The sequence below is a fragment of the Mus musculus genome, chromosome 2, assembly GCF_000001635.26.
Source record: "Mus musculus strain C57BL/6J chromosome 2, GRCm38.p6 C57BL/6J".
Taxonomy (NCBI): domain Eukaryota; kingdom Metazoa; phylum Chordata; class Mammalia; order Rodentia; family Muridae; genus Mus; species Mus musculus.
This window is the reverse complement of record NC_000068.7, coordinates 90,463,714-90,476,257: the sequence shown is the minus strand read 5'-3', so window position 1 is coordinate 90,476,257 and position 12,544 is coordinate 90,463,714. Positions and strand designations below refer to the sequence as shown.

At 45.9% G+C, this 12,544-nt stretch overlaps 1 protein-coding gene across 6 annotated transcripts in view; it reads left to right on the top strand.

The window, feature by feature from the left end:
• The window catches only part of Ptprj (protein tyrosine phosphatase, receptor type, J), a 150,939-nt gene that overhangs the window by 104,437 nt on the left and 33,958 nt on the right, over positions 1–12,544 (top strand). For 4 of the 6 annotated variants that reach the window (NM_001135657.1, NM_008982.6, XM_006498994.3 and 1 more), the window contains exons 2-6: positions 1,269–1,287; positions 4,923–5,165; positions 6,497–6,724; positions 7,796–8,008; positions 11,531–11,794. In NM_001135657.1, the coding sequence (NP_001129129.1) occupies positions 1,269–1,287; positions 4,923–5,165; positions 6,497–6,724; positions 7,796–8,008; positions 11,531–11,794 (967 nt within the window). Of the gene's footprint in view, positions 1–1,268; positions 1,288–4,922; positions 5,166–6,496; positions 6,725–7,792; positions 8,009–11,530; positions 11,795–12,544 lie in introns of all 6 variants that reach the window. The other 2 variants (XM_006498991.4, XM_006498992.3) reach the window with 1 other exon arrangement.

The following is a 12,544-nucleotide window of genomic DNA, read 5'->3' as shown; positions in this document are numbered from 1 at the left end:
AGGCGGGTACTATGGGCAGGTGCCAGAAGCCACCATCCTAAAGAGTGATGGTTTTGTAGTTGAACTGGGCAAAATACACTTGCTTCCTTGTGCTGGCATGGCCTCTTGTGTTCTCCCCCTCCCCTTGGGTCCATCCTAGACTGTGTTGTTGACATATTGCCTGGCTCAGATGAGCTAAGAAAGGTTAAGCTTGAGAGAGGAGATGGTAGAAAGTTTTGGGGGACCTTGGGGATTCCGTTCCATCTCAGCTAATTGGTTCTTTTCTGTGACACTTATTGAGCACCTACTGTATGCACAGTGTTTCTGCTCCTGTGGAGGAAACAGTGGTGAAGGAGTGAGGGTGGTTTAGTTTTCCTGGCTGGTTATAGAAGAGACTTCTGAAGGGGTGGCCTTTTTGGGCAGGCCCTAGAAAATAAGTTTTGGGGCACTGATTTTGCAAGAGGGAATATATGTTTAAATGTCCTAAGGGGAAATCAGCTTCAAGAATACGAGTGTCACCAAGACTAGAGGAGCCTGCTGGGTACTTAAGGGTGGATTTTTAATCTGAGGGCAGTAGGGAATTGTGGGGCATTTTCCCTTCTTTTGGTTATTTTCTTTTTCTCAGTCACCATACTTTGGAAATTCCAATTACCAAAAGCATGTATTTAAGAGACAATGGGATTTGCGACCTTGAATTACATTAGGCTTTGGGGAAATAATGTATGGTATGGATGATAGTGAGAACCGCCGAAGGGACTCCCTGGCTCCCAAACGAAAGACTAACATTGCCAACTAAATCTGTAAGGCCTCACATTCTGCTCCTTCCCAAAGCTATATACCAGATAATTAGAAACTGATTGCCCTCTACTGATAGACTAAAGAAGGTTACTATTGTATAGTGAGAGATTACAAACCTATTGACTGCACTTCAGCCATGGCTTTAACAGTAGGCTGGCCCTGGACATGGCTAAAGGGAAGAGCTTGTGGCCTGCATTTCCTTTTGTATTCTCTGTAAGGCAGTTCACCTCCCAGGGGCAGGAGGGAGCACTGGCTTGCGGAGCTGTGAAAAACACTGGGTTTATGTAGTCAGCAGCCCCATGGCCTCAGTGAACCCAGTTAATCTTTTGTATAGTTGACTTGCTCTTTCCCTGTATTTACAGCCCCAGGACGCCCTCTCCATGGCCGTCTGCCTCCCGTGCACTCGATACCCACCCCCAACTGCTCTGCTTCTGATTTGCATTTTCACGGTTGAATGGATCTGCTGACTTCCCTTTTCTTTTCCGTTACAGGTCCTGTGCGCAGGTGCGGGTGAGTACCTTGCTCCTTTCCATTCTTGTGTTGTTTGCTACTGCCCCCTAGTGGACACAGTTGCATTAATGGCTAACATGGGGGGAAAAAATCACAGGAAAAAAAGATAACAAGAATCCACTTATGGGGTTGGAGAGATGGCTCAGTGGTTAAGAGCACTAGCCTCTCTTCCAGGGGACCTGAGTTCGATTCCCAGCGGTGGCTCACAACTGTCTGTAACTCAAGTTCCAGAGGGTCTGGCATCCTTGCACAGACATGCAGGCAGAACATCAATGCATATAGAAACATAACAACCCCCCCAAAATACAATGAAGATAGAAACTGTAAGTGAAAGGAGCATTCAGTTAGTTGTTTAACCACAACTATAAAAATTCTTTGTTTTCTCAACTGAATGACGGTGATATAGCACTGTATTCCCAGTTCCTCGGGAGTCTACGTCAGCAGATTCTTTTGAGCTAGGGAGTTTGGGGGCTTCCTGGGGGACATAGTTAAACCACCAGCTCATAAAATCATTGGATTTCTTGTGATTTTCTTTCACCAGCCCACACCCATGTGTGAGATAAATATACTGAAACTGTAATACTGAATATTTCTATTTTATGTGATATGTATTATTTTGCAAGCACTTTCTTATGTTGCTGTTTTACTACACTTACAATATGGTGTTGTGGGATTATAGAAATTCTTGGAAAGCAGAGATAGCCTCCTATATTTTTTGATTTTGCGTGTCAGCCTGGGAGTGAGTCTATAGCTCATGGTTGCGTACTTGCCCGATACATATGAAGTTCTGGCATCCTTTGAAAGGTAAGTTATACAAAGTTCCTTTCCTCTTGGCCCTCCAGTGCTGTGTGGAGGCCTGAGTCCCAGTTGGAGCTGGGTACTTTTCCTGGTCTGTAGGAAGACAAGATAAATACAGATGCCTGCCTAATATTATGGTGACGATGGTTTATATAGCTAAATACATCCAGCTGAAAGCACTGTTCTGGGATCAAGACCTTACTGTTTCTGTAGGAGGATAATAGTAGTTACTACTTTAAAAAAAGGTATATTTTTGGGAAAAAAATGGTAGCATTTTTTGCCCCTAAAATTCAGGACTTTTTTTTTCTTTTCCAGCAAAGCCAAACCGAACCAAACCAACCAACCAAAAAACAACCCAAAGCCTAGGACTCATTGAGATAAAATGATTGGCTTGGTCTCCCCAAGGAGGGCAGAGCTTGCTGAACCCCTCTAATAAGGCAAATCTTTGTTAATAGCAGTAATTATGCAGAACTTTCACAGACAGTGGGGTGCCCACACAGGCAGGCACTGTCTCTCCCGTGAGCCAGCCTGGTAGATAAGTTGGAGAATAGCTGGAGCTCTGCAGAATTTCACTGCTCTAGTGCAGTCTAGCTCAGAGGGTGGAGTGTTATTGAATGCTCATGGCAGGGAACAAAACTCCAGAGCTACCCTAGAAGGCTTTCCCTGGGAACTAAGGACTCCAGAGCCACGGGAGGGGCTCTGCGTTAGTCTGCTGGGTGACCCTCAGGATCACGCCACATTCTGTCTCCCCACACTTCAGGAGGTTCTTTCTCTCAGCCCTGAGAGCTGTGTCATCATGGTGCTGCCTCCAGCCCCTGCCTACATACTAATCTGCTCTTCTTATATGAATGGCAGCTTTATGGGGAGAGACCCCCCACTCTCATGACCTCATTTGGACTTAACCCCTTGACACCCTATCTTGCAAGTGTGCACACATTTGGAAGTACTGGTATATGGAGTACTTTAATGTATGGGTTTGGGGGATGACATCATTTAGTCTATAACTTACAGGGAGTGGGATTTAGGTGCAGACTCCAGAATCGATGTCTGGATTAAAGCTATAGAGTTACCCCCGTGACAGGCAGTAGGGTGGGAAATTGAGAAGGTGTTTACTTTACATTCAGAAGGGTGTGTCCTGAATTGTGAACCCCAGATTCAGCTACCCACAGTGCTGACTGAGTTCCAGTTCCATTCTGTACCAAAGAGACCTATGAGACACATCCACGTATTTTCCCCAGGAGCTGGAAATGCACATTCTTCTCCACTGGAGATGGAGCACTGTCTGGAATAGACCTATTTTAGGATACACAGGACATCTCACGAGTTTAAGAATTCAGGGAGCCACTGCAAGCATCTCTCACAGTCAAGTAAAACCTAGAAATCAGCTATTGCGAACTCTGGAAACTACACACATTTGGAAACTAGCAACATGCTCTTATATAACAGGCTCACAGATCAATAATGCAAGAAAAAAAGAAAAGGAAATTAAAACATTTGAGAAAAAACATATTTCAAAACATACAGAACGTGGCAAAAAGCTGTTCCAAGAGGGAGGTTTATGTTAATAAACGACTTTGTTAGTTCCTCCTTGAAAGGTCGGGGACCCGATTCAACAGCACCCCGAAGACTCTTCGGTGGGTCAAGTGAGACTCACCCCAGGGATTTAAACATGGGTCAGCACACGCACCCGAGTGTATGTGGTATGCTGCGTTGATAGAAAGATGGACAGAATCCTTGGTACTGTGACTGTCGAAATCTAGCAGTCTGTTTCCCCATGCTGCTCAGATCCCCTCTATGAATAAAATCCAAGCAGCTCTTCTTGCTATTGGGATGCCATGGCCGTCCTCCTGCAGGCGAGGCACGTGCACACTTAGCACCTGTACCACAGCTGGGACATTGCCCTCCAGGGTGCTGCTCGTCTGACTGCCTCCTCGGATGTAGCTCTTACCACTTTCTCCTCACCACCGTTGTGGCTGATTGTAAATGGTGGCACCCAGTGCTGTGTGAGCCTGTTGACTTATAGAAGAAGCTCACGCCTGAGGAGGCTCACAGATCATAAAGTGTCCAATTTCTCCTTGCTTTCCCCTTCCTCCCCTTCCTATGAACTGGATGAACTCGCACCTCCTTCAAGCCAGGTGAGGCACACCATCCAGTTCGTGCTGAGAAGACTGTCAGCAGTGGTTTCTCTCGCACTTCGAGAATAAGGGCTCACCTTGTATTTTACTGTTCCTGGGGCATTGCTCTTCAATCTTGAACTTAACCAAGTTCCACTCTCTTGCTGGTATTACAGTGAATAACCACATGGCTTCCATTGGTTTGGAGTCTTGCATTCTTGGCCTTGTACAGGGATATTCAGAGAGTTGAAACAATTTTGAATGAAATTTTATGACCAGGGCGATTAGGATTGAGGTGTCTTTATGAACTGATCTTGTCTATATTGTCATGATGGCTTAATGATAACCCTTTGAAGTTGGTATGGTACATTAGAGTTAAGATTGGGTTTTAAGGGGCTCAAACCAAGTCACTCACCCAGTGGGTAGAATAGATTTTCATGGGCTGTTTTGCAAGACTCATTTTGCCTTGTATCAGCTCTTGTATCAGCTGATGTCAAGGTTTAAACTCACAGCCACCCTCTTTTTGTTTTGTCTTCAGTTTCAAGAACGCACATTCATGCACAGGTGCATATATGTTTGGATGTATTTTGTTTCAGGGAAGTCAAAGAGACAAATGAAGAGAAATAAAATTAAGTCCCAACAAGGTAGACTTTATTCTTACATTATTACCTTGTTACATATAATTAATCTCTCTCTCTCTCTCCATTCTCTTCATTGAAATAGCACCGAATCCTATATTTGACATTGAAGCTGTCGTCAGCCCAACTAGTGTGTTATTAACATGGAAGCACAATGACTCAGGCGCTTCAGAATGTAGAATAGAGAATAAGATGGAGAGCAATCTGACGTTTCCTGTTAAAAACCAGACATCATGTAACATTACAGGCTTAAGCCCAGGCACTTCGTATACATTCTCCATCATCTCTGTAACAACCAATGAGACCTTGAACAAAACTATCACAACAGGTAAGGGACAGGGTAAACAGGGCTGGTGGCTACAGCAGCAGAGGCATGGGGTGGTGAGGAGGGAGGTTTGGAGCCCTCAGGGCAGGACTCATGGAAAAGATCATATCAGACACTGTGTATGAAAGATATTATCTTGTCTCCATAAAGCCCGAGGGCTGAAGGTGAAAACCGTGGGAAAGTTAAGTTTTTTCTAAGATCCCATAGTCCTGGATATCAAGTGACAGGACTAGAATTTGGAGAGCCTGAGTCTAGTCGCTAGAGATTGTGATACCCATACAGCCACCAAGATCCATCACATTGTGTAGTTTATTGGTGTTAAATTCTTTAGTGATAAAGAAAATGAGAGCGGGGATGTAGCTCAGTGGTATAGTGTTTGAGTAGTATGTGTAAGACCCTACTTCAACTCTTAGTGTTGTCAGCATCCTCATCCCCACCCCCACCCCCAACCCCCAGGGCTGGAGAGGTGGTTCAGTCTATGAAGTGCTTGCTGTGCAAGTGTGAGAACCAGACTTTGGGTCCTCAGCACCAACATAGTAAGTACTGGGTGGGCATGGAGGCCTCCCTGTAATCCCAGGTTAGCTACAAAACCAACCCACCCACAGTGACCTGATTTAGAATCTTTGTATCTGAAATATCTGATGTGAGAAGTCAAACCAACGACCAGTCATATGAGAGCTGGAGGCTGCCTTAGAGTCATTTATCCAGCTTCTTGGCTGTCAGCCCTCTGCAGGCCGCAGGCAGGGCTCTTCTCTGTGTGCAGCACCGCCCCTGGTCTCCTCACAGCACACAGCGGCAGGCTGTGTTCTTGAGCTGGTCTTCCTGCTTCCCCTGGTCTCCCTGTTCTTATCGCACAGAGGAAAGGGAGAGATGCTAGGCACTGGTGGGAAGATTGCTGCATGTCTGAGCCCAGCCTGGGGCCACATAGTGAAACTAACTAAACAAGCAATAAAAACGCTGCAAAAAAACAAAAAACAAAAAACAAAAAATGGAAGGAAGTGTATGTTCTTTCAGCTGAAATGTTTAAATTGTCAAGCAAATAAGGCGATGGAAGGGCCTGGGCATGTCTTTTAAAATCTTCTTTAAAGAAGAATTTCCAATTCCTTTTGGGATCAATCTTGAACAATAACACAGAATGTAAGCAGTTTGGGTTTTAAGGGTTCTTCCTTCTCGAGTCTTTGGATGGTGTTTGTCCGCTGCCTTTGTGATGTCATGGGGATGTTTGGACTCTGATATAAATGGCGCATATTTAGTGGGTCACTTAGGCAGTGGCTGAAGGAAAGATGGCTGCAGATGCTTTTCTCACTAATACCCATGGTGTGTTTTTGAAACAGAGCCCTGGCCAGTGTCTGATCTCCATGTCACCTCTGTGGGTGTGACACAGGCTCGTCTCACCTGGAGCAATGCAAATGGCACTGCCTCCTACCGGATGCTGATTGAAGAGTTGACCACACATTCCTCAGTCAATATTTCAGGTCTGAAGCCGGGGACCAATAATAGCTTCGCTTTCCCAGAATCAAATGAGACACAGGCTGACTTTGCAGTTGCAGAGGAGGTCCCGGGTGAGTTACAAAATTGTGTATCAGGTTTTGATTTTTATCATTTACTGCTTTTAAACAGTACTATGCACTGTATTTGCATAATACATATGCATAATACATATAAATATGCAATGTATTTGTGTAGGGTTTTAGAATTGCTGGCAGGTTTTCCTGCTGAGGTGTTGTCTGATCTCATACCTTAATGAGGAAGAGTGCTTCTATTCTACAAGTGAACACAGGGCTCAGTGTGGTAGTTGGGCTTCAAACTTTTAGATTTGGAGTTCAGGAAGATAGATATGCCATTTCACTTTTCATCTCAGGTGAGCAGTAACAGGTGATAACCAATGGTCAGCCAAATCAGTCACCCCCATTGAGGAGAGGGATCCTTGGTGGGCGAGCTCAGCAGATGTCTTCTATGTTTTCTGTAGGAGTCATTTGTAGACTTTGTAGACTTTGCAGTGGATTCCTGGTAACTGTGAAATGAGAAAGAAGAGAGGCTAAATCCCTATTTTACACCAAGGAAACAAAGATACGAATTGGGTATTAGAATCAGAAACCAGATGTTGAGTGCTAATAGTGAAAGATAATTTATGGTCCATGATAGATAGTGAAGCCTTCAAGAAATAGACCACTCTCTACTCTTTCTCCTGCTTTGGTCCGTGAGTCAGGTTGCTTTTCAGAGACCCCCAAACCCAGTAGTTCAATGAGAAATGGTCACCCCCTGCCCTTTTTGCCACGGTTTGGAGTGTTGTCCTGGAAAAACACTGGAATGGACTTACGTTAGCAAAAGTAGGGTTATGGAGCAATCTGAGGGAGACCATGGTGGGATGGCAGAAGATAACTTCCCAAAGAAAGGAGAATGGTCCAGCATATCAGAGTTCAAAGAAAACTACAAATTATCTGTGGTGTTTATAGAGTAATAGTACAAAGTGAAGTATCTGGTTCTGTTCAGGGAACCGGATATTTCTCAGGAGGTGGTAGAGAACAGATATTTATGGAGTACCCTGTTGGATGTGCCATCCTATGGGATGGTGGTGGAAGGTGGGGGATGTGTTCTGTGGTTAATTTCTTTGCCTCCTGTCTTTGAAGCAGATGCCAATGGTACCAAGAGAATCCCAGTGACCAACCTATCCCAACTACACAAGAATTCTCTTGTCTCTGTGGACCCACCCTCTGGCCAGGATCCCTCCCTCACAGAGATCTTGCTTACTGACCTAAAGCCTGATACTCAGTACAATGCCACCATCTATTCTCAAGCAGCAAATGGCACTGAAGGACAGCCCAGGAACAAAGTGTTTAAAACAAGTAGGTTGGATTTTGTGAAATGGATTCAGCCTGAGTTTTATAAAGTTTTATCTTTTGCAATCCTATATCTGAATTATTTATTGCTTAGCAGATAGTTCTGGCTTCACATCTGTCCTTGCTATCTGCAGATTAGCCATCATGTTTGTGGGTTTGGCCTGCCCTTGAGGGCCACACTGAACTTTCTGTTGAGACCCTTGCTAACTTTCACTTTGCTGTCATTAGCTGTGATTCACGGGCACCCTCTGTGAGTTCAGTATTTGGTAGCTTTTGTGATTAGTGCTGCCGATGGAATAAGATGTACGGTTTCTGCTTTTAGATGGAGGATTGGGATAAACATATGCAGAAATGTCTGCACCTGGGTCCTTTGCGTTCAGATATGTAGCTTCGCAGTTCTCAGGGACTTGGTGTGTGTTTGCTTAGTGTGTCTTAGCAGAAAATAATTTGAAATACCATCCTAGGTCAACAGACTTGAGGGAGTGAGGATCAAAGGTAGAGGAACAAGGACAGAAAACAAGCTGGCATCCAGGAAGTGCCAGGCCACCCTATATCTATTGAAGTCCCCATGTAGATGCTGTGTATCTGCTTGATGAATGGCTGGGCTGGGTAATTGAGCTGGTGTGCCTTGACTCTCAAACAGGCGACTAGCAGTTCCTACCACCGAGAGTGTTGGGTACTGCTTGGAAAGGGGGCAGGGCAGCTTCACAGGCAGGCTTCATGGCTACTGTCTGCTGCTTACTCTATGGACATTGCGAGGTGTCTTAGTCAGGGTCTCTATTCCTGCACAAAACATGACCATGAAGCAAGTTGGAGAGGAAAGGGTTTATTCAGCTTACACTTACTTCCACATTGCTGTCCATCACCAAAGGAAGTCAGGACTGGAGCTCAGTCAGGCTAGGAACTTAGAGGCAGGAGCTGATGCAGAGGCCATGGAGGGTGCTGCTTACTGGCTTGCTTCCCCTGCCTCCCTCAGCTTGCTTTCTTATAGAACCCAAGACTACCAGCCCAGGGATGGCACCACCCACAATGGTCTGGGCCCTCCCACCCTTGATCACTAGCTGGATTTCATGGAGACATTTCCTCAAAGGAGGCTCCTTTCTCTGTGATTACTCCAGCTTGTGTCAAGTTGACACACAAAACCAGCCAGTACATGAGGTGAAGCCTGATTTTAACTAACATTCAGTCCCAAGGAGGGTCTCTTACAGGGAGGATCTGAAGTCTCTCTGGAGGAGGATGTGTCTTGGATTAACGGAGATGGGGTGCAAGGGGAGTCAGGGAGGCCCTGATCAGAAATACAGATGACAGACCTAGGGTGTGAAAGCAGAGGGCAAGAGGATAGGGGGAGGGTTTTTGAAAGATTTATGACTCTGTATAAAAAGCTCTTTTATCCAAATATTTATAAAAGATAGCATCCCGAGGGTGACTGGGTAAGAATGTGTTCAGAAGAATGGCGTGTGAGCGACAGCAGATGGCTTGAAGTATCAAGAAGCCTCAGCCAGGATCCAGCCAGGAGGGCTACAGAAGGAAGCCCAGGTGTTGGAAAACGAGGACTAGAACCTCGGATAAGTGGATGCAGGGAAAGGAGGGGACTTAGGGAACAGCTTGGAGATCCTGGTAAGTTCTGGAAGGTTTAGTGTGATATCTAGAGAGTGTGGGAGTCTACATGTGTCTCTTGAGAGTAGCGGATGGGGAGGGGAGGAAGAAGAGGCATTGCCATTGGTTATAAGCCTGTAAGGAATGACTGACAGCTCGCCCTGGCATCCATGCTGAAGGAGAAGCGACTCGTGCCTTTCTTCTTTCCTCTTCTGGAAATGGTAACGTGCCAGTGAGAAGGGCAGAGGTTACCCTGGAGTGGCTGCTTGACCTCAGGGTCCTCAGTGACCTTGTAACAATGGCTAGGACTCAGGACTAGGAAGACTGGCTGAAGAGACTGGGTTCCTGTAGGTGCTGTAATTGGCGGTAGGGAGTCCTACAGGAGAAGCGTGTATGAGAGGGTGGATAGGGTCCAAATCTAGACCTTGTATCTCTTACCATGCCTGCTGAGCTGGATCTGTCCAGAGGAGGGGGCATTTGCCTGATTTGCTAAGAGGAGTCATATGGTTGGGCTCTAGACAACTGCCTTTCAAAATCCATTGAGAAAAACTAAAGTTATGGTGGTTGTATTTGTAGACTCTTGGTTTGGGTCATACACATCCTGGGTTATATTGAACTGTCCCAGGATTTGGTAAATACAGAAGCTGCTGTGTGTTCATTATGTGGTGTTGTGTTTTGTACTATGTGTTTGTTAGTTTTGGCTGACGTGATAAATTATCGCAGATTGGACAGCTTGTACAAAAAACATTTACAAACAAGTGTTTTTCACATTTCTAGGGGTTAGGAGTGTGAATCCAGGTGCTGGAGATGGTCAGTGTCTGGCCGTGGGTCTCCTTCCGTATATCACAGTACAGATGAGTCGCTTTTGGGCCTCTTCATAATGACACGGATCCTACTCATGATGTTCCACTCACCTCATGATTAATCACCTCCATAAAGCCCTTTGAAGACCATCAGCACAGCAGTTAGGATTTATGTATCACTGATATGTGTGTGTATCTCATATATCTTATATTTCACTCCTGCAGCATATTCATACACACACACACACACACACACACACACTCACTTAAAATACACACAAAGAAACACACGCAATCCCCATCTGGTATTTTTCAAGTGACTGATTGGGTGGGCCAGGGTTAAGGGAACTATTAGAGTATATTTCAAACCCAAATAAGTGGCTGGTGGAAAGCCACCTCCAGAGCTGAAGTAAGGGTGGAGATAGTTTTTCTGGAGCCCAGTGAAAGAAGACGCAGGATGTCAGATCGACGAGTCCTGCTAGGCAGCCCTCACCATCCTTTCCACGCCACTCATTGGTGCAGAGTGCTCACAGGCCATGGGGAAGGCCCCCAGTGATGTCACAGGTAGAGCGCAGCCTCCTGGGACACAGGATGGGCAGAAGAAAGACAGGATGGGCTGATAGAGTTGATAACTGAAGGATGTCTAGTGTTCTCACATGTTTTTCTGTAAGGTTAGGGTGGATAACCCTGTCTTATAAGAAAGTGGCTTAGTGACTTTCCTAAGGTCTACCTGACTGGTAAAGCCCAGCCAGGTTAGAATCCAGTGTGCTCTCTGTTCAGGTGTGAGATCTTTAATTCATGATTTGATGCGTGTGTTTGTTCTTGAGTGGATCTGTACTTGAAGGCTTTTCTGGCTTACCCCCAAGCCCCCAGGGCAGCACATGTGAAAGTCTGTGCGATTGCCTGCTCTGGAATCCAAGGTCTGCTCACAAACTGAACACAGAACATCTGTGAGGTGCAGTGGCCAGGCTGTCTTCACAGATGTCTGACTTTGGTGAGACCCACGCACATTTCTGGTCATGGTGAGCTGATGGTGAGGGCGACTGACTGATGAACCCTCCTCTCTCCTCTCTTCCCGTTTGGACTTGACTGCTCTGATTGTCTTTCACTCCCTCTTGTGCCTTTAAAGATTCCACCCAGGTTTCTGACGTCCGAGCTATGAACATCAGTGCCTCAAGCATGACCCTGACCTGGAAAAGCAATTACGATGGGTCCCGTACTTCAATTGTCTACAAAATACACGTGGCTGGGGGGACCCACTCCGTCAACCAAACTGTCAATAAGACTGAGGCCATCATCCTCGGACTCAGCTCCAGCACCTTGTACAACATCACAGTTCATCCTTTCCTGGGTCAGACGGAGGGCACACCAGGCTTCCTCCAAGTGTACACTTGTAAGTTCGCTCCTTGCTATTTGGTCGGCTTTGCTTTTCTGCTGTCGTGGTAAACTTTGTGATCAAAGGAAATTGGTGGACGAAACACTTTATGCCAGCCTACACTTCAGGTGGCAAGCAGTCTTATCACTTAGGGTAGTAAGGGTAGGGGCTGAAGCAGAAGCCGGGGAGGAACATGGCCTATTGGCTAGCTTCCTGGCTCCTGCTCAGCTAGTCTTCTTAAACAACCCAGGCCCAAATGCCTAGATGTAATAAGCCTACAGTGGTCTGTATGCCCATTTCAATCATCATTCAAGACCTTTTTTCTCACAGACATGGCCATAGGCCAGTCCAACCTGGCAGTTATAGAGCTGTGGTTTCCTTTTCTCTTTAGGTTGTTATCAAGGTTACAACAAAATCTAACCAGCACACAGTGGCTCACCTTTCTTGTGGTCTGCTATGTGCCAAGAATAGATACCAGGCAAGAGAGCTCTGTTCTGTCCTGAAGGAGTGCCTGGCATTGCACATGGTTCCACAGGGGCCCCTCAGGGTGTGTGAGTAACGAGAGCCGTCATTGGTTGACCCTAATCACATGCTCAGTGACTTGTGATGGGCTGCTTTTGCACTGTGTCATTGAGTGCTAGGACATCCTTGTGATGTAGTTGGCATTCGCCTTACATTATGGACGTGGAGACCATGCGTGAGGTGATGTGTGATGGAGATGAGATTAGGCCTTTAGGAGGCTGAGTAACATGTTCAGGATAAAGCCAT